Source organism: Pollicipes pollicipes, unplaced genomic scaffold, assembly GCF_011947565.3.
Source record: "Pollicipes pollicipes isolate AB1234 unplaced genomic scaffold, Ppol_2.1 Scaffold_6686;HRSCAF=7923_pilon_pilon_pilon, whole genome shotgun sequence".
Lineage (NCBI taxonomy): Eukaryota > Metazoa > Arthropoda > Thecostraca > Pollicipedomorpha > Pollicipedidae > Pollicipes > Pollicipes pollicipes.
In genome coordinates, this window is record NW_023596921.1 from 51,880 (window position 1) to 77,193 (window position 25,314).

The following is a 25,314-nucleotide window of genomic DNA, read 5'->3' on the forward strand; positions in this document are numbered from 1 at the left end:
TACGCGCTTATCAGGGGCCCCCTGGGTCGATAAGACCCATATGTTGGTCATGCAGCACCAATAACGCACAGTCGGCTTCGTGTCGGCATAGATCTGAGGACCCATTCCAAAAGCAGGGGCACAGAAGGAGCCAGCGACTTACAATGGTTGGGGCCTCAGCGCCTGCCAGGGCCCCACAACGCCCAACAGGGAGCCCTGCGTTGCCAACGGGCCCAAGTCGGCCAGAGCCAGAGTTTGAGGAGGCCCGAAGAGCCCGTAGGGTTTACTTGGATTGACGATCAAGAGCCCGGCTGGCGAGCTTAAGGCACGAAGGGCTGGTCAGAGTCTTGTTCAGGAGCCCCGGCCTGCAAGGACGGACCCCCAAATTTCAGTCAGAGCGCTTTTTATGCCGACCGGGGACCCATGAGTCTACATGGGCCTATATGTCGGCCTGACACCACGACACCACTGACACCACGAGTGCCGCACAGTTGGCTCCGTGTCGGTATGGGCCTGGGGGTTTACTGCCCAATCAGCTACAAAGCTGGTGCCAGGGATTCACATTGGTCGGGGACCCCTTACCTACCAGGGGGCCACAGTGCCTGCCAGAAGGTCTTGTGTTCGCAAGCGGCCCCGAGCCGGCCGAGGGCGGTGTCCGATGAGGCCCGAAGAATGGCCCGGGTGGCCCACCGGAACCGACGAGTAAGGGCCCGCTTAGAGGGCATAAGGGTCCAAAGCACTGGCTGTACGCCACCTAAGGAATCGCGACCCTACGGGTCGCGACTTGAAATATCAGTTAGAGGTCCTCTTGCACCGCTTCAGGAGCCCCTGAAATAATGCGGGTGTCTCAGTCAGACAGGGACCATTAACAGCGAACAGTTGGCCCCCTGTCAGTCTGAACCCTGGAGCCTATTCCTCAAGCAGGAGCCAGGCCGGGGGCCAAGATCTGCATTGGTCTGGGTTCATGCGTGGGCCAATGGCTCACGGTGCTTAACGTGCGCCGACCAGCGGCCTCGAGTATGTGTGCTCAAATGGGTCCCCTTCTTTGGGGATCCTCCCCCAGTGTTTAACACTTGCTCGGAAAGAAATCAAGAGTCTCATTAGTGTTGAATAAGGCAGGTTTAAATGAGTTAGAAAACGAACAAGGCCATCCCATGTTTCCTAGAGAACGTTAGTTCTTTTGCAGAACTGATAGTAAAACAAATCACATCGAAAGGTTTCAGCATGCGTGCCCGAAATCTGGGGAGCAAAGATAGCGATGGTCTGAGTTGTCGTTTCCATAAAACCGAACGGCGTTGGTCACTGCAAGCAACACCATATGGCGGGCGCCGTACGTACACGCGGAAACGACCGTCGTGAAATAATAGTTTCGGATGCCTTTAAAATCAATTCGTGACGTTCAAGCGTTAGCCTGGGTGCATTTTTCTATGACCCTGACGTTGTCCTCTGGACAGATGAAGAGTTTCAGCAACAAGGACAATTGAGATTCTTTTTTTACTCCTACAGTTCCACTACCGGATTCCAGCACCACCTAGCGGTGTTGTGAGCAAGGATGGTAAAAGTGCACCTTTTGTCACCAACCAAGTTTCTAGTGGCAAAATTGCTGCCAGCAGCGTAATGCGATGCCATATGGCATGGAATAACAGTGGGGTTCATGCTAAATGGCGTCATTAGGAATCAGCAATCACCGAAAGCCTCTTTCATCACCACAATTTTCAATATCATGCACGCAACCAAAACGCTCCATTTTACAATGTTCTTCAACCAATGTCAGGATAACTGCTGCTGCTACGAAAACAGACGCATCTGGCCTGGGCTATGGGATAGCCAAATCACAACAGCAGTTTTCTTCCACCCTCGGGACTTGCCGGGGCCTTGCGTTTAAACTCGATCTACGGCTGGATTTGCTTTCCTCGACGGCGAAAAAAAAAGACAATGAATGACCCCGATAGCCAGGGCAGCAGAATACATGGCAAAGTTTGAACCGGCAGCAGGCGGCACTGGGGATGACGCCCAAGATAAGGCCTCCTTGAGATCATGTCCCCTTGCGAAAATCGCGTGTGCGCTTCGAGTCTCATCTCAACCGTCATCAAACTAACCATCATACCTTAGGCATGCTCCAAGCCTGGCGCGACTTGGGTAGCTCGGTGGGTGCCTTAGCTCGGCGGGTGCCTTTCGGCGTTCCCCAGCAAGTAAAATGCATTGCAGTTTGTTAATAACTTAACATGAGACTGCTAGTTCTTTCTGATCAACATAGTTGCCCTGACAGGAGGGGGAGGGTGGGGACATGTGTCCCGCTCCCCCCCCCCCGCCCTGAGGATTCCTGAGGATACCGTCAGGTTATTGTGCAGTCTCACTCAAATCTTTGGTAGCCTCTGGGACATCCATTGTGCGTGTGGTAACACCAAAAATGTGTCCCTTGCAATTCTGGTTTCCGAGTAGCGACATTTTTGGGCGAGCACTGCAAGACGGTCGAAGACCAGCAGGGGTGGTGGGCGGCAAGCGACGATTTTACGGACCGTGCGCGGAGAGCCGGCACTGTTGCATTTATGAAGCTCCACATTTTTTTACACATAGGCTCGAAAAGAATAAAACGCACATACCACTGTGATCGTAATCAAACAAGAAACACGCCTCCTCTATGTCCAAAGTCTTTCCGCTGCACGATTTCGTACATATGAACACGCAAAGCTGAAATAGTTTGATATGCAGGAAAATTTGGTCTTAGACTTGATCTAGCGGGGTCAGTTAGCAAGAGACTTCTTGCAGATCACAAGATCTCGTTAATGACAACTCAATATTTTTGTCGCGAGCCTTTACCTTTTTTAGTTCGCAAACAGCAAGAGATCACCGCCCCGCCCCCCCCCCCCCCCCCCCCCCATCAGCCCGCATGATGAAAGCCGGCGAAGCAGGGTAAAGGTTAGAATTGTTGGTACCATCTTTTTTTATTCATTTTATAAACGCTCGTGTAGAAATCTGCATTTCAGATGATGAAAAAATCATGTCCGTGTGAAAGGTTACCTGTGGCTCTTGCTATGTGTAATGCAGGAGTGTTAATTCAAATCAATTTCTAGGCCCCAACCAACTTCCATGTTTGGTTGGGTCTCCTCAACGCTGATTCCTCCTCCCCGCAAACACTTTTAGATGAGAGATAACAAAATGAATGAGAAAAAGCTAACTATAACATAAAACCATTTTCTTTTGTGCCTGATTCATTGTTCATGATCCATGGTTTGCTACCTCCCTTAAGTATGCAAAAATGGCACTCCTGTCATGCCACCACCACATTAACAGTATTTGTGTCTTTTATCAATGTAGGCTGCATATGAGGCACGCTGTCTGCCTGCACAGACTGCATTTAATATATTCAGCGATCATTCTAAGAATTTCATCAGGACAGCTTTCAAATTCATTGTAAGCAAAAACAGCGATCAAATATGCCATATTTGCATCTATGCACGTGTTGTGCTCAGAAGTACAAAGAAACTACACGTATGGATGAACGCTACAGAACAAATCACTTCCAGGGCTTTCCTGTTCCGGTAGGGATGCTATCGTCAGCAAATAGTCAACATTGTCCTCAGAGACAACCAAATATCAAGATTTCACTGAACTCATAGGATAGCTGGACCACGGTACCGCAAAACCTCCTCCTATTTGCAGTACAAGTCTTGGCAAAGGGGGAGATGGCAATGAAATCTGCACCCTCCCCCTCCCTCCTGATTGCCTACATTTGCTACACCAACTGACTCCTCACTTTTCATTGCTTTCCAATTGCCTGCATCATTGGCTATCATACGAAATTTCCAGCACCCAAGATCCATGTTAGCAAAAGCTTGAACTGTGAATATTTGTTTAAAGGTTGTCAAACCACCGATGAAATAATTACATTTCAAGCATGGGCATATATTTCTGAAGAAAGGATGGGGAAGCCGCGACAAATTTTGCATTTTTCCCACAAAATACGGATGCCTCCCGAATTGGCACACTTTTTCACAAACTTGGGTGGGCACAGAGCCCTGAACTGAACAGGAAACTAAGTACGCCCCTGATTTGTAGATCTATGTGACTGGTAATCATTATCAATCAGGACAAGAGCAAACATGGCATAAATTGGCACTTCAAAACGATTATCACCCCCTGCCAGTCCCTTCCATGAGGAGCGCCATAAGACTTCAGCATCCAACCCACGCTTCATTTCAAAGGGAGCAAGCTGGTCGCATGTGACTGCAACAGTGCATCAACAGCCTCTTCGGTATCATGAAAAGGCGGCTTGGAAAATCACGGGTCAATTTCTACCTTGATCGGATCATCTCACCAACTTAGCCTGAACTAGCAATGCTGGACAGGATGCCGAACCGCGGCACCGCCAACGAAGCAAACAAGACCTGAAATTTGAATCCTAGGCAGGCGTTCATGATACCGGAATATGAACGCCGCTTGCAAAGTCGTACTACATTGAAAGTCGCCGCCCACCTCATATCAGTCGCATTGCAACAATTGGGACATGCCCTTGCTGCCAGATAAATCCCTAAATTTGAGCCTGTCTCAGCATGTTATACTGTCTAGTATCGGACCCTGCGAGTCGGCTGGTCAAAACAACAAATCTGCCGACCGGCCGCGCCATGGAAAATACACGGATTTGTAAATTTGTCGCCGGGTTAGGATAAAACCTAAAATAGATACCATGGCACCGTCGGGTACGGTAAAGAGTCTCCACGAAAAGGTCTGCTTGTGTTGTGTGACAAAATGTATTACCATGGAGGCGTAATAACTGTGTATGGAGACATAACATTTTTTGCGGAGAATACTATATTTTTTGGTAGTGGCTATACTTAAAATGCTCTGCCAAAACCATTTTTGGCACCAAGCTCCTAGTGAATATATTCATTTTGTCTCCGACCTTTTCCACCAGTCGTTTCGTCTATTTTAAGTCGGCATATTTTACCATCCCCGGTTGTAAAGGCTTACCATCCATGACGGCTTACCATTTTACCATCCCCGGTTCTTGTCATTCATCCTAAAATTGCACCGGTGAAGTATACGCCCGAACAACCTTCTAAATGTACAGTTTGATGTTTTAAGGCCTTCAAAGATACTTCTTTCAGATGGGTCATCATTTTCGTCCACCCGTAGGTTCCGGCTTAGTGTTAACCGCGTGCCGACGCCGCACGGCCTAAAGAGACTGCATCGCCTAGCGTCGAGGTTTTTGTTTCTAAAATTTGCGAGCGCGCATGTTCAAAACTTCGTCACCTAATTTGTATCACTAATCGATTCTGACTGAACGCTGAACATGACCAGCCAAACACTATTTCGATCTATAATCTACAATCGCGGAGTCCCTAATAGCTATGCAAAACCCAGATGAAAGGATAAAAGCTCTGACGAAGACTCTGGGTGTTATAAGTACAGAAAGAGTGCACTGGAAATGAAGAAAGCCTGTGGTGTATTTCATGGAACCCTTAAACGCTTGATTTCTTCACATTACTGACCATAAAATTTAGACCGAATTGACGTCGCGGTGGCGTCTGGCTTCTTCAGTTATAGAAGAAAAAATGAGAAACATCAAAGAAAAGCATGACCTCCTTAACAAATGGGTCACATTCACTGATTTTCTACGGGGTGCCCTTCACTATTTGGGAGCCCTTTGCCAACACTGTGCTCCCTTGCCGAGGGGCCCTGGCTGCGCGCCCGTTTGATGGACTAGAAAGAAATAACAAAAGTGGCTATTAGCCCCTCACTTGCGGGGGCTTGCGTTGTACCTGTGGTCATTCCAATCAGCCGCGTTTAACGTAAATCGTCTGTTCCTTAGACCATCTCCTCTAAGGCCTATAGTCAGCATCTACCAGCAGTACGCCAGACGCATTGAAAAACTGACCCAGCTCACACAGTGCCCCCTCCCCCGCGCCCGCCCCAGCTCGTGCCCCCCCCCCCCCCCCACACGTGACCGGGCTCCGTCCGACCGCCCAGCTGCCGGGTCCGACGGTGTGCTCTGCAGAGTGTCGGGCGTCGACCAGGCCGACTCTCGGGTTGAACTGAGCTCGGGTATCGTGCTGACGAGACCTCACCCGAGCCGCCCGGCAGTCAGAGGCGTGCTGACGCGGCCGGCGGCGCCCGGCGCCCGTACCCGCTCCTCCCCAGCCTGCCACCCGGTGACTATACCCGCCCCTCCCCAGCCAGGCGCCCGGTGACTGTACCCGCCCCTCCCCAGCCTGCCACCCGGTGCCCGTACCCGTCCCTCCCCAGCCTGCCACCCGGTGACTATACCCGCCCCTCCCCAGCCAGGCGCCCAGTGACTGTACCCGCCCCTCCCCAGCCTGCCACCCGGTGACTGTACCCGCCCCTCCCCAGCCAGGCGCCCGGTGACTGTACCCGCCCCTCCCCAGCCTGCCACCCGGTGCCCGTGCCCGTCCCTCTCCAGCCTGCCACCCGGTGACTATACCCGCCCCCTCCCCAGCCAAGCGCCCGGTGCCCGTACCCGCCCCTCCCAGTCTGGCGCCCGGTGCCCGTACCCGCCCCTCCCCAGTCTGGCGCCCGGTGACTGTACCCGCCCCTCCCCAGTCTGGCGCCCGGTGACAGCACCCCGCCCCTCCCAGTCTGGCGCCCGGTGACAGCACCCGCCCCTCCCCAGTCTGGCGCCTGGTGACAGCACCCGCCCCTCCCCAGTCTGGCGCCCGGTTACAGCACCCGCCCCTCCCCAGTCTGGCGCCCGGTGACAGCACCCGCCCCTCCCCAGTCTGGCGCCCGGTGACAGCACCCGCCCCTCCCCAGTCTGGCGCCTGGTGACAGCACCCGCCCCTCCCCAGTCTGCCGCCCGGTGACAGTACCCCCGCCCCTCCCCAGTCTGGCGCCCGGTGACAGCACCCGCCCCTCCCCAGTCTGGCGCCCGGTGACAGTACCCGCCCCTCCCCAGCCAGGCGCCCGGTGACAGCACCCGCCCCTCCCCAGTCTGGCGGCCGGTGCCCGTACCCGCCCCTCTCCAGTCTGGCGCCCGGTGACTGCACCCGCCCCTCCCCAGCCAGGCGCCCGGTGACAGCACCCGCCCCTCCCCAGTCTGGCGCCCGGTGACAGTACCCGCCCCTCCCCAGTCTGGCGCCCGGTGACTGTATCCGCCCCTCCCCAGTCTGGCGCCCGGTGCCCGTACCCGCTCCTCTCCAATCTGCCGTCCGGTGACTGTATCCGCCCCTCCCCAGCCTGGCGGCCGGTGGTCGTACCCGCCTCTTCCCACCGTGGCGTTCGGCAGCCGTACCCGTTCCTCCTCACACCTGCCTCAGTCACACTACAGACATGAGCGGTGTCTGGTGCCGCCTCCCCAGCCCTCGCCTTTGGCCGCAATGAGGCCTGTGGTCTTCTGTGGGCAGCCAAAATGTCCGCTAATGTAGTCTGCGCGCTGTTTATCGATGTCACCCGTCAAACTTTTAAGAGCACGATGCTAAGCGAGCCTAGCATCCTTAATCCTTATGAGCAAGCCTGCTAAGCATCCTTACCCGCGCGTCCAACACATTACCAATGGGTTATCGAAGCTCAAGAGCCCTCCTTCCTTCGAGAGTTGATGCTAGCGCTCTGAACGCGCCGATCAAAACAATAACAGCGGCGGCGACTTTAGGCCAGCTGCAGCAGCCGGAGCCTCAGCGACGAAAAACGATAGCAATGAAAGGTAATTAAGATGACTTCCTTACAATAATTATGTACGTGATATTCGTTAAGTAGTCTGTATTTTTGTTAAATTTTTGGTAACGGACCTTGCTCAGAGAGTCCAAGGCTCAAACATCTATTGCGACTAGATAGCTGCGACCGCATGTAGTCAAAATACGGTGCCCAACTTGGCTGTCGGTGTCGGGCGGTGTCATGATTGCATAGCCAACAAAGTACAGAGTCAAGTATCAACTATTTATATTTTTGACTCTGCGTGGCACGTCCGTGGCCGAAAATTCATCAAAAATGTGACTTACTTGACAGGTATCACGTATATCATTTTTGCAAGCGGGTGATCTGAGTTCCCTTTCAGTATTTGTCATGCCTGACATCGCACAAGCACTGCACCATCTTAAAAAACGATATCACATGAATGGCGCCAGCGATCATCTTTGAAGGTGGCAGAACTTGGCACAGATGCTGCCACTAACAAGACGCAGCTGCAGAACGGAATAAATCCACGGAAATCTAAACAACGAGGTACGGTCACCGTTCGTCGCTGCCATAACCACGCGTGACTGGACGTCGGTGCGAGTAGCGCAGGAGTACGGTTGCAACCGTTTACAGACATTGTGCAGCTGCTGATACTACATTAGCAGTACGGCGCGTTATTGCTGCATGGAAGGGTTCCGAAAGATGTCTTTGGTAATATTTTTAGCAATGTCTGACAGGGAGCAGCGGATGGGGAGAGATGCAACATGTCATTTCATTAACGCACCGTGCGAAGATCCCCGCACGAACGCACCACTCGTTAGCGCTGTGTGCTATTAATGTGATTTCTTGGCACTGTATCATGGCACTGTCTTCGTATCGCCTGTTTTGCAGTGACTTATAAGTCTCAAAATGTTCTCATTGTGTTTATGTGACGTCAGGCAACTAAAACACGAATTCATCGAAAACCTGGACTCTAAATGTATTACATATTAGAACCGGAACTTAAGAAGCACCGTCTCGGATCGGCGACTCATTGGAAGCATTAGCTTGAGCAGTGAAGCACTCGACGTCGCATTCGTCGATTGCCCCTAATGAGCGACAGCGGGCTGACGCTATGTATAGTCCGGCTGTGGTCTGACGATCAGCACGCACGCCACCGGTGATGCCGGCCGTGCCAGCCGGGCTGACCCGCCGGTGGCGGAAGCCGGTGGCGAGCGGCCACACGCGATCATCCTCACCTATAACCCTGCCCCGACGTCGGCGCTGATCAGTGTCCCGATCGGGACGGAGGCGCACGTGCACATGTTCGGCACGGCGGGTCAATGCAAGCCGGAGGCGGACGACGCTGAAGCAGGGGAGGGGCACTGATGACGCATCGATGGCAACAGGGTCGCTGCCGTGAGCCCGGCTGGGAACGGATATGACTTTCCGAGTGCGGTTAGCTAGTCAGAATACGACAGCCAACTTGGCGCCCGGCGTGGGGCGGTGCCATGAACGCGTGGCCACTCGTCAAACGGCGCGGCCTGCTCGGCCCAAGGTCAGGAGCCTCTCATCCACCCTCTCTCATCCGACAGAGAGAGGTTCAGCCACACACCGGAGACACAGCCCGCCCTTCATCTCCTCGACCACAGACAAGTGCTGCGAAAGTTTATATCCCGTCATCTGCCCTAAAAGCCGCAGCCCTCACTGCAAGCGAATTAAAACATGATAACAGGAGCTCTGTAAACGCTGCTGCCGTGGGTGACGGTCACCACCGTGACCTACCAGCCGTCACCGGGAGCTACACAAGCTGAGCGCCCAGCCCAGCCGTCACCGGGAGCCGTACAAGCTGAGAGGGAGCTGTATAAGCTGAGCGTTCAGCCCAGCCGTCACCCGGAGCTATACAAGCTGAGTGCTCAGCCCAGCCGTCACCGGGGGCTGTACAAGCTGAGCGCTCAGCCCAGCCGTCACCGGGGGCTGTACAAGCTGAGCGCTCAGCCCAGCCGTCACCGGGAGCTGTACAAGCTGAGTGCTCAGCCCAGCCGTCACCGGGGGCTGTACAAGCTGAGCGCTCAGCCCAGCCGTCACCGGGAGCTGTACAAGCTGAGTGCTCAGCCCAGCCGTCACCGGGGGCTGTACAAGCTGAGCGCTCAGCCCAGCCGTCACCGGGGGCTGTACAAGCTGAGCGCTCAGCCCAGCCGTCACCGGGGGCTGTACAAGCTGAGCGCTCAGCCCAGCCGTCACCGGGAGCTGTACAAGCTGAGCGCTCAGCCCAGCCGTCACCGGGAGCTGTACAAGCTGAGAGGGAGCTGTACGAGCTGAGCGCCCAGCCCAGCCGTCACCGGGGGCTGTACAAGCTGAGAGGGAGCCGCACAAGCTGAGCTCTCAGCCCAGCCGTCAGCGGGAGCTGCACAAGCTGAGCGCTCAGCCCAGCCGTTACCGGGGGCTGTACAAGCTGAGCGCTCAGCCCAACCGTTACCGGGAGCTGTACAAGCTGAGCGCTGAGCCCAGCCGTTACCGGGGGCTGTACAAGCTGAGCGCTCAGCCCAGCCGTCACCGGGGGCTGTACAAGCTGAGCGCTCAGCCCAGCCGTCACCGGAAGCTAAATAAGCTGAGCGCTCAGCCCAACCGTCACCGAGAGCTATACAGGCTGAGCGCTCAGCCCGGCCGTCACCGGGAGCTGCACAAGCTGAGCGCTGAGCGATGCTGCTTGTGACAGGCGTAACGAGAATTATGGCGTCACGGAATGTACAGCGCTTGCCAGAAACATACCTCCGAGTATTAAAGGATGCATTAAGATAGAATGATAAACAACGTTATCTAAATAAATGACGATTTATGCTGCATGCAAGTGTTTTGGGGTGACGAACGAGTTATCTGACCTTTTTTTCGAAAGGAATCAATGAACGCAAGCTTTAAAATGATGAAGCTTGAATTAGTGAGGTCGGAGCAACTTAGTTCCGTTTCACAACTCTGTACTTTTTAAGAATCAACGTGCCAAAGTCAGAAGCTGTGTTTTTGCGGCACCTATATTCGTGTGATATTACAAAAGAAAGCCTATAAATTTTGGTTCTGCTTTCTAACATCACTTGATAGTTTCTGTAAGCAGGTGGTTCAGGAAAAACCCAGCCGCACAACCACACCGAAGCGGACGCCCCCTCGACTGTGCTGCGAAAGGGACGATTTTTCAAAAGAAATTCCAGACCGCATGGGGAGCGTGAAACGCATCGCCTGTCATCGGCACCCGTCTGTTATCCTGCTGCATAACACATACAGGGAAGTTTGTGCTATGCCCATCTACTGGCCGAGATCAATTACCAGTCGCTTTTCTGGCCGGATTGCGTTATTCCCGTGATCTTACCGGTGCCTTGAGGAAGTTGCCGCGGAATCCGAGCGACACAGAAAAGCTCTGACAATGCATACTATTCCCTCCCAAGCACCAATCAAACTCAAAGGGTACTCCAGTGTCACCGCCCGTTTTGAAGACCGATCTTTGGCAGCCGCTGGGCGGTGGTGCCACGTACTCTCCTTGCATACTGTCCGAGACGAAATGAGAGCAATCTTGAGTTGTCGTACAATTCGCGAAACTAAAACTAGTGCGCGGTAAGCTGGTGTGTCTGTGAGGGTGTAATCGACTAAAACGTTCGTGGCATCGGCAGACAGTGATTAACATCGATTGGATGCCCACATCGCGGCGCTTTTTTATGTCAATGGCCACACAAAAATGTGATCGATATTTATAGCATGATGCCTGTTCAAACACCGCTGCCATTGAAGGCTTCGGGACAATGGCTGCAAAATGGTGGCCGCCGTCGATACATACAGCAGGACACCTGAACAAACAGCAGCTTACGATGGATGACCGGGAGTGGGCCCCAGCTACTGTGCCGCGGACCAAAATAGTTGCCCGACGTCCTGTTCAAACACTGCACACCACGGCGACGGCCGCCAGTGATATCAACAGAGCACGGACGGAAGCCGTGCCGCATCGACGCACCACCTTGGGTTTGTGCAGCCAGTCAACGTCGTGCAGAGTGGTGCGAAACGTCACTTGCATAGAGAGGGAGCTCTGTGGTCTGGCCTTTGGTCCTGGCCTTTGGAGGGCGCCGACAGCTGTCACCACATCACTACATCTGGCCACTGTCTCTACTAACCTTGGGGCTGCTCTAGCGCGCCACTGCGCGGGTTGGCACGACAAGCGGTGGTGCTCATGATGCGCGCAACGGACTTGCGGAACGGAGGTATGTCGCCATACGTTTTTGCTGAAGCTGGTTATTCTGAACCTGATCAAGCAAACAACGTCCTGGTGACACAATGCTGAAAATGTCAAATATTTCCATTTTCAGAGAAGGAACACTAAATACTCCCCTGAAAATGAAAAAATGACTGCTTCCATGAGATTGTGGCAGGTAACAGGGTATCGTGTACATTACAATACTTGATGACTTTGGCGTCCCCTTGCTCGCATTGCAAAAGGCGTCTTACTGGTCTTAAGGAAGGTCACACCAGTTTATCAACACATATTTTGTGGGGTACACATGTATCCCAATTGTGCTAAAAAATAGAACATGCGTCCTATGTGTGTTCTGGATGTTCTGTTCTGGATAGGTTCATGTTCAAATTCGATGCACCGCAACAGATTCTTTCCGCGCTTGGATCTGAACATGAACTATTGTGCTTTGGCTGGCCGATACCATTTTGCGGTCATTGTCCGGAACTAGAAATGGCTTATGTTTTCAGAGAGAGAGAGAGAGAGAGAGAGAGAGAGAGAGAGAGAGAGAGAGAGAGAGAGAGAGAGAGAGAGAGAGAGAGAGAGAGAGAGAGAGAAAGAGAGAGAGAGAGAGAGAGGGAGAGAGAGAGAGAGAGAGAGAGAGAGAGAGAGAGAGAGAGAGAGAGAGAGATAGAGAGAGAGAGAGAGAGAGAGAGAGAGAGAGAGAGAGAGAATATATATATATATATATATATATATATATATATATATATATATATATCTTGATTTGTCATCTTGATTTGTCACCACACATCATCCAAGCATTCCATGCTCGCAGCTTTTATGGTCTCTGAGATCATTCGGGACAGTTTTTACCATGTTCCCCTCCCAGACCTGCGATGAAAAAGATTTGGGAGATCTTCCAAGACCCCGCCAAAGGAAGTATTGGCAGCTGATGGGTTTTCAGCGCCTCAATCATGTCTACCACAAAAGACAGTCATAGATAACACATTACTACTTCATTCCTGAACAGCTCTACCAGCTGGTGTCTCCACCCCTCCCGACATACGTCCCAGCAGTCTTGGCTGCTGAGTGGGGACTATCCATGCTGGGCTGATTGGCGACACGCTCCGCGAGGCTCTGCTAGGACGTCTAGGCGTCGCGGGCCGTCAGGGGCTTCATGAACGCCGCCGGCTGTCTGGGCCTTGTGAACGCCGCTGGCTGCCGGTCCGTCTGGGCCTTGTGAACGCCGCTGGCTGCCGGTCCGTCTGGGCCTTGTGAACGCCGCCGGCTGCCGGGCCGTCAGGAGCCTTATGAACGCCGCTGGCTGCCGGTCCGTCAGGGCCTTATCAACGCCGCCGGCTGCCAGGCCGTCGGGGCCTTATGAACGCCGCCGGCTGCCAGACCGTCAGGAGCCTTATGAACGCCGCCGGCTGCCAGGCCGTCAGGGCCTCGTGCTGCGCGCCATCGCTGAAAAGTCACAGAAGTGGGCACGGCCGCCGTGAGACGCTCGACTAATTGGCGGAGAAGTTCGCTGTCTGACGGAGACGCCTCCAAAAGTTCCTCATATCGCCAGCTCAGCACGCATTAATGAGGACTTGGCCCATCAAACGCTGCGTCAGCAGAAATAGTGCACGTAAAATTCGAGGGCAATTACGGCGATGAACGCGGCAGCTTCGGCTCAGGAGGCAGCGTCAAAGACGGCTCCAGTTTTGTTCCAGCATGGTATCGTCCGGGAGTCCTCATTATCTCTTGTGATATCCTGGATACGTGTGATGCAGTTGGCTGGCACGTTTGCATTAAGCAAACGACAGTTAGCAGCTCTTGAATCGTCCAAATTTATGTCTTTCCCTCCAATGTCTGCAGTGTTTACCCCACCACACTTACTCCCACATGACTGACGCCATAGGAAGCCCACCTAACGCTTCCCAATGCGGCAAAAAAGAAATTATCACATGCTGTTTTGTGCTTGGAGACGTGGCGATCGCTAATAAGCCCATTTTTCCATTTAAATGTTCGAGGCCCGAATGGGGAAGGGGGCGACAAGAGTGCGAAAGAGTTAGAACTGAAACTTGCATTACTGACAACTCGGTATGACATTTCGCATTCGCGCCTCGATTCGCGTTGGTTGACAAAAAATCTGGCTAACACGAAATAAGTATCGGTCCTAGCACATGACTAACTATGAATCCAAAACTAACAAGTGACCGCATAGCCGCAATGTGTTTGAACAATGTAAACTCACGTGTACGTCAAGTTCACAATTTCTTTGATCTGCAACGCACTTCAGTTTTGTGCGGGCTTACCGCAGTCTCTATTCGGATGGGTTAAAAAGTTATCAAATTAATGACGTGCTTGAGCAATCGGTGTGTGATACATTTCGATGCATATATATATATATATATATATATATATATATATATATGTGTGTGTGTGTGTGTATGTATATATGTATATATATATATATACCTTTTTATATAATATATACGTCAAGATATTATAATATAATATACAACAAGATTTGATATATGTAACGCGTTTAGTTACCTACCAATGTAGCCAATCTTTGGTTGGTAAGGTTATATAACCAGATATTCCTGTCACCCTGGCAGTTGATTCAATTAGCTCGGTATAAAAAACTTCAAGCCTTTTATGCCGAAGAACCAAGATCTCGAGGCTTTTCTCGGTTATGCCGGTTTAACACGCACCTGGGTGGCTGGTTGAATACCACATGCCACATGATACAGGCTGGTATCACCTGCGATCTTGAAACGAACGGAGCAGGCGTCACCAAACTCGCAGGGTCGGTTGTCTGCATACGAATACAATTGTGTCAAAATTTGCGGTTCGTAAGTTATGAGTTTTTTTGCCAATTAAGGCAAACAAAATTATTATTCAGATTGGTGCCCGAAGTGCCCCAAACCGCCCCATGCAACCGCCTTAAACTCTGATGCCCGTTCGAGGCAAATGGTGAACGTGCTAGTTTTAGGTCAATTACCCTTGTTTAAAGGTCGTGGTGATCAAACAACTACGAGGTTGTTTTGATTTTTGAATTAGGATAAGCGTCAAGAATTACGCTAGGCGGTATTTATCTAAAAACGAATGGTTAATCTGGGTCATTTCAGGTCAGTGATCTGCTCTGACCTTTGAGAAGAAGTACATGAAATGTGTCTGTTGCAGATGCATCAAGGAATTCGAAATTAGTAGCAGAAGCTACCCCATAGAATAATATATTCGGTGAATAAGATATTGTTATGACCTTGGTCCGCCCATCATGCCTGACTCGAGGTCAACGAACTTTGTTATAATCCTAAACTGAATCATCTAACTATCTAACAAGCCATCTCAGGGGTGTATGGCTTCGCTTAACACTCAATTGTTGCATCAGACTGAGCGATTCCCTAGAAATGACCTTTGCTGACAGGCACGACCAGACTTGGGCCTGGCATAGCTCAGCGACCTTATGAGGAAATGTAATTTTTATAGCAGAAGAGCCGCTATTAAATTGCCTACAGATATGCCAACCTTGGCGCGACTACGCAGCGCAGTTCAGAAATTATTCTGGAAAAACGCTTGGGGGCTCAGACTGACGCTACCCGGACACCTGTTAAAAGATGATGATCCTGTGTGTGTCTTGCTCTCTCATGCTGTTATGCCGGACACCTGTTAAAAGATGATGATCCTGTGTGTGTCTTGCTCTCTCATGCTGTTATGCCGGACACCTGTTAAAAGATGATCCTGTGTGTGTCTTGCTCTCTCATGCTGTTATGCCGGACACCTGTTAAAAGATGATGATCCTGTGTGTGTCTTGCTCTCTCATGCTGTTATGCCGGACACCTGTTAAAAGATGATGATCCTGTGTGTGTCTTGCTCTCTCATGCTGTTATGCCGGACACCTGTTAAAAGGTAATGATCCTGTGTGTATCTTGCTCTCTCATGCTGTAATACCGAACACCCGTTGAAAGATGATAATCCTGTGTGTATCTTGCTCCCTCATACTGTTATACCGGCGTGCATTGAGAGCCGCGGATCTCTTAATGCGCTGAATTCCCCAGCCAGGATTATTTGCAGCTTTAGGTGGTGTCCTTTGTTCGTTGTTTTCTGCAGAGCTATTCGCTCCATCTCGGGATATTGCTGCGCTCCGTGGGCTCCATTGCTGCGCTCCGTGAGCCCCCCCCCCCCCCCCCCCCCAACACAGTGGGAAGAGTGCGGAACCGATTCCGTACACAGCTGGCATATCACGTGCGCTCATTCACCACGCCTCAATATTTAGGCTATGTGGATTTGTTCGGCACATTTCATGTCAGCTTGTTGGAAAGCAGGCGACTGCACTGCCTCATTACTTCCGCCCACGAAATTTGTAAGCACAAGAGATAATTGTGGAACCTATAGTTCGCTGCCCCCTTTGCGTTACAGCCGGCACCACGATGATGACAGAGCGAGCTTAATGCTTCATGACAGTGTCGTTTAAAAGTGTGGACACGACAAAGCGATTCATGTTAGAAGAAATCCCGCCAGCCAGCAGAGAGCTTCCACTGAAATGCCCATGCGGATGTTTATTTTACATATTCTTAGGGTTTCGAATTGTAACGCACATCAGCACGTGTTCCTGTGTATGTTCATGCCTCAATTCATATTCAGCTGTGTATACGTGCAAGAAAACACCAGTTTAGTGTAAGTCCACTGAGTAGACTGCTGCTGGATACTGATGTGTAATGTGCCAACGTGTGATGTGTAATGTGCAAATAGCAGGCTTCTGCTATTCGTTTCGATTAATGTATGCTGCCGAAATATCAACGCATCTATATCTCAATTATCCTGGAATTTCTCTGAGGAAGCAGGCTATTACTTTGCCTATCTATGCGTCTCGTGTTCCTCGCAAATGCACTTCACAACTTACGTAACATTTCGTAGAATCGGTGCCCTACTTGGCTGTACCGTCCAATAGTATGACTCTCAGCCACAGACATATGAGGTCGCGCAGCGCGGCGCGACGCGCCGCGTCTACGCTGCAATCTCGGCCGAGCAATCTGTCCGCCGGCGGCGTCGAGGCTGGTTTCTGAGACTGTGGCGACAGCCGCTCCCGCCCGCTCGCCAATATTTCACCGGGATTTTTCATTTCGGACCCTTTGTTGACTATAGACTCGACGCGACTGCATAATTTGTCACCGCGGGGCCCCCGTGGCGTGGGCCGGCCGGTCGGGAGGCGCACCCGCTGTCAGTTTCGCCGGGACCGCTGGCTAGGGCGCGGGGGACGCGCCCCCAGCAAGAGAGGCGAGCCCTGGACCGGCTTCCGGTGGCACGTGACCGCGCAGGCGGCCAACGGTGCCGCGGCAAACCCTCGGTGATGAACAGAGTACATCGTGGACTGGTGAGGAGGATAAATGGCTGGCTAAGTGTCGAGTGCAGCGGTGGGACGGGCGTCGAACACTCACTCGCTCACTTTTCTCGAAATCCACAGCACGGCAGCCGCGGAAACCAAACCCCAAGGGTCCACGGTCAAGTCACTGCCACAGAGATCAGTGTGGCAGCTTACTGATGGTAATGGTTCATCTCGGGAACTCAGCTGTAGGCTTTTGACAGGTCGTTCGATGCTGCAACTGAGTCATGAACCCGCTCCTTTGTAGAGTTTGTCCTGGCGTTTTTTAGTGACCTTGAGATGTAAATCTTCTCTAAGCATAGGCTGTTTCGAAGATGTTCATTTTTCAAAGATTTTCTGTTTCAAAGACCTTCCCAATAGATGAACTCAAGCTGGCCTATGCCGAAGGTGCCACGCTAAGCCACGATGCCTTCGTCCATGTTTCAGCTTGGCTCTCCCGGTCAGTTGCCGAAGGACCATCGAATAACAGCCGCATAAGCGTGTCTCGAAACCCGATCCCACATGGTAGCCGCAGATCGGTGAGTACGCGCGGCGCTACATCAATCCTGAGTCACGGGACGCACAACCGAACAGCTATGAGCCCGGTACTAGAGGTACTACTGTTCCTCAGGTTACCGCCGTGGAATATGCATCATTGATTGCTGTGCGAAACCGCGTCTTGGCGCCACACGCATAGGGCTCTATTTAAAGCTCCCATTCCTGCGTCCTTCCCCTTCATCACCCGTGATTTGAGATTTCCACTTGATCTAGGCTAACGCCCATTTTCCACTACGAATGTGTGTCACCGAACGTTCTTGCGGACAGAGCATTTCCAGGGCAATTTATGATCGGTGATATTTCAGTTGAGCGCCCGTCAGGGCGGCGATATGCTGCGCTGCCAAATGGGAATGAGGAGGGCTTCCACCCGCGTGAATCATTCTGGCGAGCCCAGCTTGCCGCACGGATAGGCTAACGCATAGGCGTGCCGGCTACTACGGCATGCAGAGAGCGTCTTAGTTGCTGGAGTTCCTGCCCTCTCCCCGCTCAAAAAAAGAAATGAGAAGATTGAATGTTAAGATATGTCATAGTGAAAATAAATAAAAACTACCTCCCCACCATCTTGCACCACAAAGCTCCTTTCCCTGCTACACTGCACACATCCTGTGGTTTTGGGCGAACAGCTGTATTTTCGGACCCAGCAGCAGCACAAGAATGGAATTTCTTATTCCGTTGAGATGGCTCTAGGCCGACTTTGAGAAAAAGTCGGCCGAATTCGGGGCGAACCCATTGTTGAGCGTACTCAAACCAAAAGGTTGAGTCGGTTTTTCCTGTTCACATCTCGGCTGATTTCGCGGAGATGCACGCCTGACTGACATCGCATTACCGTGGCAGAAAAAGCATTTACGTCAGAGCTCTGCAACACTAAGCGGCCGAAGGTCTCTAACACTCACCAGTCAAAGACTTCTGAAGTGTACTTAGATTGCATAAGCCTATTGCGACAAAACCATTCCTTACCTAAATTGTGCGAGTGCTTTGGTGAGTACGGACTAATGAAGATCAAGCGAGATGAAAAATAAGGAAGAATTAATGAAAGCGGCTCTAGGGATGGATGACCCATACCAGCCCACTTTGCCGGCGGGTTCAGCGCCTTCGGTGCACTCTCCCCACCGTCACTGGTCGCGTCTCCTCGGTGTTGGCATCACTATGGCCGCGCCGGGGCGCTTTCATCAGCAGCTGAACCATGCCAACACCCCCGGCCGCCAGTAGAGCGCGCAGGCGGACGGCCCGGCAGCGCCGCCGCCGCCAGCGCCGCCGCCTCCCGGCCAGCCGCTCGTGTCGGCTCCAGCTGCAGCCGCTGAATCTCGGGCGCGTGCGGTGATCGATGGCGGATCTGCCATTCGGGCCGAGACGTGGGAAACACCAGCTGGTGCGCTCACTTTTATGTGCGCCGCCGCGTCGTAAGCCGGGTCGTACCGCCGCCGCCGCAGCGTGTCGTCCGCCCGAGCGACCTGCCGTGGGTGCCCGCCGCTCATTGTCCCCGTGTGGCTGACCTGGCCGGGCGCCATCTTGGACGGCTGGCGCTTGTCACAGCTGCTCCCGCCGAGCGGGCCGAGTTTCGGCCGAGTTATCCTGACCCGGGCCCGCACATGGTCACTCCAGTGCCATCATTTACCATTTGCGGTTAATAGACCGATAAACGGTAATAAATCGAGAATTTATTAGGGCTATTTACCGGTGAAACTAGTACATCCACATCCATCGCTGCCGTGTAGATATATGCATGAAGGCATGGTCGTTCCAATCAAGGCACCAGGCACTTCCAAGGATTTACACTGCTCAAAAAGCTATCAGTGAAGCAGGCCACCATACCATTCCCGAGCAGTGACCAATCAGGTGCCTAGAGCACATCAATGAATTCCAGAATCAGGTCCTCAGGTCTTGGGCTCCATTCTTGTCAAAAGATCCTTGAGATTCAATGTCCTTTGAAAATGTTTTCAAATATTCATTTTGTGTGTGAGTGCTCAGGATCGACTTTGCAGCGATTGTGTGATGAAAAATAGCTCCACCTGCAAGGCAGCTGCACAATATACTGTTCTTTGCAACTAGAAACATGGATATGAAACGACACGAAACTTAAGCCATGTTTTCTTTTGTCGGGGAAGCTCGTCATGGCGGCAACACTGCAGCTGCCGAGGATGGTCCACCTGGAGCGGCTGGTATTGGCTCCACAACTCATATTTGCCTCATCCGAGGCTCATCCGCTGTTTTCTTCACGACAGAAGATGCTAGGTAACCCGACCTAACGTTAACGGGGACTTTCACCGATTGGTCTGTTGCGCTACGTCATATCGTGCGGTTTCCGCAAACTTATTGATCAGGACGACGCACGCTGTCTGAGGATGACGCGGGTAAGAGGAAACACGCGTTTGGGTGAGGGGTCAATACATCGCCCCCCCGCCCCCATCTCCAAAGGTTTTTCCAGAATGATTTCCCAACTGCGCGGCGCGGCCGCACCAAATGGTGCATAGCTGTAGACAATTTACTAGCAAATCGTTTAAAATTTAGAGGCACCTTGTAATGTCGTTGACCTGCGGCAGGTCAAAGTGGACCATCGATTCAGCGAAGACCATTTCCAGGGAATCGCTCCATCGGATGCAAGAATGGAGTGCTAGAAGAAGTCATACGTCTCTGAGATACTTTTTTAGGTAAACAACAATTGAATAAACAAATTCAATTGACCTAGAGTAGGGTGTGAAGGTTAGACCAAGGTCAAAACCAACCTGTTTTTTACTCTATAGCTTGCTGTACGGGATAGCTTCTGGTGCTCATTTTGAATTCATTGAATCAGTTTCTTATTATTTGGTCAAAATGACCTGAAAAGGCTAGAAAAGATCACTGGCCTTAAATCAACACCAGTGACCTTTTACTTGGAACGGTATTTAAGTCCATGGCGGTTGCATGAAATGGTCTGAGGGCACTTCTGGAGAACACATTTATGTGTTTTCACCTATACGTGTGAATTTGGTGTCTCTAGGTCTCTTAGTTTCTGAGATCTTAAAGGGGTCAGGTTGATTTTGTACTACCATAAACATGCACGCCAATTTACCTAGTTCACCTGTCACTGCCCTCAAACCGCACTGGGTATAATTGCTTCATGTGATAAATAGCAGCGTCTTTTCCTATCATGTACGGTGAACGGATAAATTTGGAGTCAAGCCCGGATCAACTCGGGTACTCCACTCCCGTGTCGCCATAACGGCAGCCGGAATCCACCTGGCGCTGGGACGAAATGGCCCTTCTGCCCTGGACCGGTAATGGTGATGTGTCCCTAGCGTTCTGATCACGGGTCCCTTGTCCGGAAAAGGTGAGGGGTCTTAGAAGTGTTCAATAGACTGGATTGAAGTGAGATCAAAAATGAAATAAGGCCAGTCTATGTTCGCCTCAGAACGTCCATTCTTTTGCAAAATCAACAAGTGAAAAACAAATATGAAGCAGCTTAGACCCTGTACGTTCACAGGATCAGGAGCAATAACAGCGATGGCCGGGTTGCAATATTGTAAAGCCGAAAGGCGTTGGTCGCTCCCGATAACACCAGGCGGCGGGCACCTTGAGAACACGTGAGAACGACCGTCGTGACACTGCTTTCCAGAGTCTTTCAAAATAGATTTGGGCCATTCAGGGATTAGAGCAGGGGGGGGGGGCGGGGATGTTTTTAACCGTTTTGAGGATGTTCTCTCTTCAAACCAACAATTACAGCCACACGAAGAATACAGATTCTTTCATCAATCTTCCAGTTCCAACACCAGATTCCAGTACCACTTCGCGGTGTCGTAATGTTTAGCCCATCTTTATCATCATCGTAAAGGCTAATCAATCTTTGTTATCAATCTAAAAATCGTACATGTGAAATATACGCCCAGACCACTTTCTAAATGCACGAGTTAAGTTCCCAAAGCGTTCAAAAGTGCCTCTTTCAGATGTGTCGTCTTTTTTATCTGCCCCTAGCCACGGTTTAGTGCCAGCCGCACGACCGACACCGCGTGGCCTATGGAAACTGCAACGCCGGGCGTTAGGGATGCTGGGTCCTTGGGAGTGCACATGCTCAAAACCATGTTACATAACTTTTATCGGGCCCAAATTTTGACTGCATGTTGAACATTTCGAGATAAACATGGATTAGCCATGTCAATGCTAATTTTGGAGCCCATTTCGATCTACAATCTATTTTCAGGTGTTCTCAAAGTCTCTGAAGAACATAGAAAGCATCTGGCAAGGCTTCTGAAGTCCACCGGTTTAGAAGTAATCCCCTGAACCATTGTAACATGAAGAGCACCAGTGGCTTTTTTCATATAATCGCCAAACGTCTGATTTTTGTACTTTATTTTCTTCAAAATGCAAACAGAACTGACATCGCGGTAGCTTCTGATTTCTGTTTCTGTTCTGGTTAAAGCGTAAAAATGACAATAAACAGAGAACAGCGGGCCTCGTTGACAAGTCAGCTATATCGGCGAATTTATGGGAGAGGATCTTCCTCCATCAGGAGGGCGTTTGCCAACCCTGTACCCCATCCCCCTTGGCAGGGCTCGTTAACAAGTAAGCTACATCCGGCATTTGGAGGGGGGGGGGGACACCGTCAGGGGCCTTAGGTCCACTTTGTGTTCTCCCTTGTGTTCTCGCTCTGGCTAGGCCCCTGCCTACGCACAAAAGTACATTAAGTTGGCTGCGTTGAACGAGTTGTAAATAAGTGTCCGCTAAACCAATTCATGTTTAAGGCAGGCAGCCTCTCGAAAGCTTATCTGCTGCTGCGATGCGATGTAGAGGAAGATGACGCGGAAAGAGATATTGTAGCAGTGTCCAATCTATGCTTAACTAACCAACAAGCAGTGATGCTGATCTATAAACATGCGACAGAGTATGGGCAGAGTAAGAGTAAACATGGAGTAAACAGCGGCAGAGTAAACATGGAGTAATCTGATCAGTTCGCAGTCAGTCATGCGGGTGACATCAGAGTCAGGGCAGTGGCCGCTGACGGCGGACGGGAACGGGGCTCAGGTAAGAATTACCAGGAAAAAGGGCCTTTATGGTTTGCTCTAAAAGAAATTCCAGCTTAATAATTTTTGTCACATCAATATTGGCATTTAAAATTTGAAGCCTCCGATTCCGCCTAACATGCCGCGAAAGGTATTTCCTCTTGAAGAGTAGCCGTCAAAATCTAGGCGCATGAAAACTCTGATGCACTATTGGCCATTGATTTGCATTCAAAATTCTGACCAGCCTGTGCCCAGATCGCATTTTTACATCCACCTTAAGCAGGCAGATGTCACCCAATCGCCCAAAATGCTTACCCGCTCGTACAATATCGCCTCCCCAAGGAAAACAATGCTGAAATGAACGAATAATCTTAGGAAGCTGGATAGTCTTATTCGCCGAATGGCACAGATGAGCCTAATTGTCAAGTGCACCAGTGAGAAACAGCTGTAAATGAATATCTAGCACAGCGAACATGAAATTAAATCATTTCCAAAATGCGTTATGTGATAAATAGCGACCATCTTCTCCATCGATAAGCTTTGCTTCCCAGTAAAAGTATACCCTGAGTTTGACCCCCCTGTGAAGAGGGTAAGAAAATGGCATGCACACGAGACCCAAAAATATGCAAACAGATATACGCCTAAGAACGTTTCAACGTGGTTTGATCCCGCCAGCGCACTCAGAAAGATCAAGTGCTTGTTTCTATGACGCGATGGGCAGCAAACGGCCAAGGGCTTGCCACACGCACCGCAGAACGCGGAGCGTGGGCGGTATAAGCTCTGTGCCGGTCATCACTTGGATGTGGCTCTCTGACTAGCAGCTCCAGGCATTCGCTATGCCGAGAGCTCCTCGCTAGACCGCTAGCAGCGGCGGCAGCCTGGCGGCAACCGATAGCTCCATCCAACAGCAATACATATCGCGAATCGTGACTAAGTTCTTACGTGCTTCAATACAAGCGTCGAAAGACGCGGCGTCCTTTTGATATCTGATGGCAGCTCCGTTCCCGATACCCATTAGGCGTGCTGTCTGCGTCCAGAATAATCACCTTCGCGTAGGGAGCTTTGTCTGTGCGCCAGTAATGCAAACGCGCCGCAAATTGCCTTTTCGCCCGGCGACGTCATAGCTGAGAACTGGCAGAGAGTAACGGCTGCAGCTGGCCACAGCCGCTGTAACGGCCGCATGGCAGCTGCGGTAATTCCGACATGTAGCGATACGACGGGTACATTGCATCATTCATATGGGAATGGATTAGTGACCTGTACCTCAATGTGACACAGCGCATCATGCAGTGCCTCAATGCGACTCAGTCCTCTCCAGTGATAGCGCCACCTATAAAGATATATAGAGGACGCTGCTGTATGGCAAGGCACCCGATCTGATTTCACAGTGGAGGCACATGTCATATCATGTGTTTGCTGCGAATCGTTCGATTTGTCTGGCTTAATGTTTTATTCGAGTCAATGGGTTCCAAGTTACACGATAAAAACGAAGACGCAGCGATGATGATGAAACGATAAGAGCTTGTAAAAGGCTTACAAAGTCAAACAGACTCTCTTTTTCACATAGGCCAAGTTTAGATCTGAGCGCAGCACGGCTCCGGGAGGTCATGACGGCTGGCGGCAGCTGGTTACAGGACGAAGCCGCACGACATGAAATCACGCTATGCGGTATGGATAGCCGGAAAGGGGGCAGCTCCAAAGCGCCGGCCACTGCCGACCTCGTGATGCGCTCACTCAAAGCGGTCTGAGGGTGAGCAGTGGCCGGACGGCCACCAGGACACGGGAGCATTTAGGGCTCTGAAGACACCAATGTGGGCGCGGCGCGTAGCAAGGTCACTGATTCTGCACCAGCCTAGCGGCCTTGCGACCAGTGAAATGTGATCTCAACCCCGCACCCTCGGGGCGATCCTGGCCGCGAAATTTACCGTTTTTTTGCACCCGGCCGAGGTAGCACGCCGGCCGCCCCACCCCAGACTGAGAGGCAGTACAGGATGTGGGGAAGCATAGGCCTGGATAAGGGGTTTGCGGGCTTCGGGTGTGAGATGATGACAAATTTTGTACTGGGCACACAGGATCGAGTTGCACTTTTTATCTAATTTGGATATGTTCTCCTCCCAGGAAAAGATACGATTAATGATCGCTCCAGGCATCTTCGCAGACGGCGAGAGGGTGAATATTAAGTTGGAGATGTTGAGATTGAAGGGTGAGGTTTTTTGACGGCCTGGGGCGCGCCGACTAGAAGAAGGATGGTCTTAGATGGGTTCATCCTGTGAAGTTGGCAGTGAAGCAGGGTTGGAGGGCAAGGGTGGTTTCCTTCTGACGGGATTTCAGAGTGAAAAGGTGGTCGGTGTGGGTGAAGTCGACGAGTTGGGTATCGTCGGCATAGATAACCAGATGCTTGTGAGGCAGGTGAGATGGAAGGTCGTTCGGGAAGATACTGAAGAGGATTGGGCCCACCAGGGATCCCTGTGGGACACCGTGGGACAAGGGAAGAGGTGGTGAACCACCGTTCATTACCTGCCGTCGTCAATCAAAATAACTTTTAAACCATCGAGGGTCGATGCCGTACAACTGGCCTTGGTCGGTAGGACGTTGTTGTCAACGCTGCTGAAAGTTTCACTTAGGTT

At 51.5% G+C, this 25,314-nt stretch overlaps 1 protein-coding gene across 1 annotated transcript in view; it reads left to right on the forward strand.

Moving 5' to 3' along the window:
- Window positions 1-25,314, forward strand: part of LOC119108727 (serine/arginine repetitive matrix protein 5-like) — a 73,490-nt gene that overhangs the window by 38,209 nt on the left and 9,967 nt on the right. The window contains exons 2-3 of the mRNA XM_037232358.1: window positions 9,487-9,898; window positions 9,945-10,178. Coding sequence (XP_037088253.1) covers window positions 9,487-9,898; window positions 9,945-10,178 — 646 coding nt within the window. The remainder of the gene's footprint in view (window positions 1-9,486; window positions 9,899-9,944; window positions 10,179-25,314) is intronic.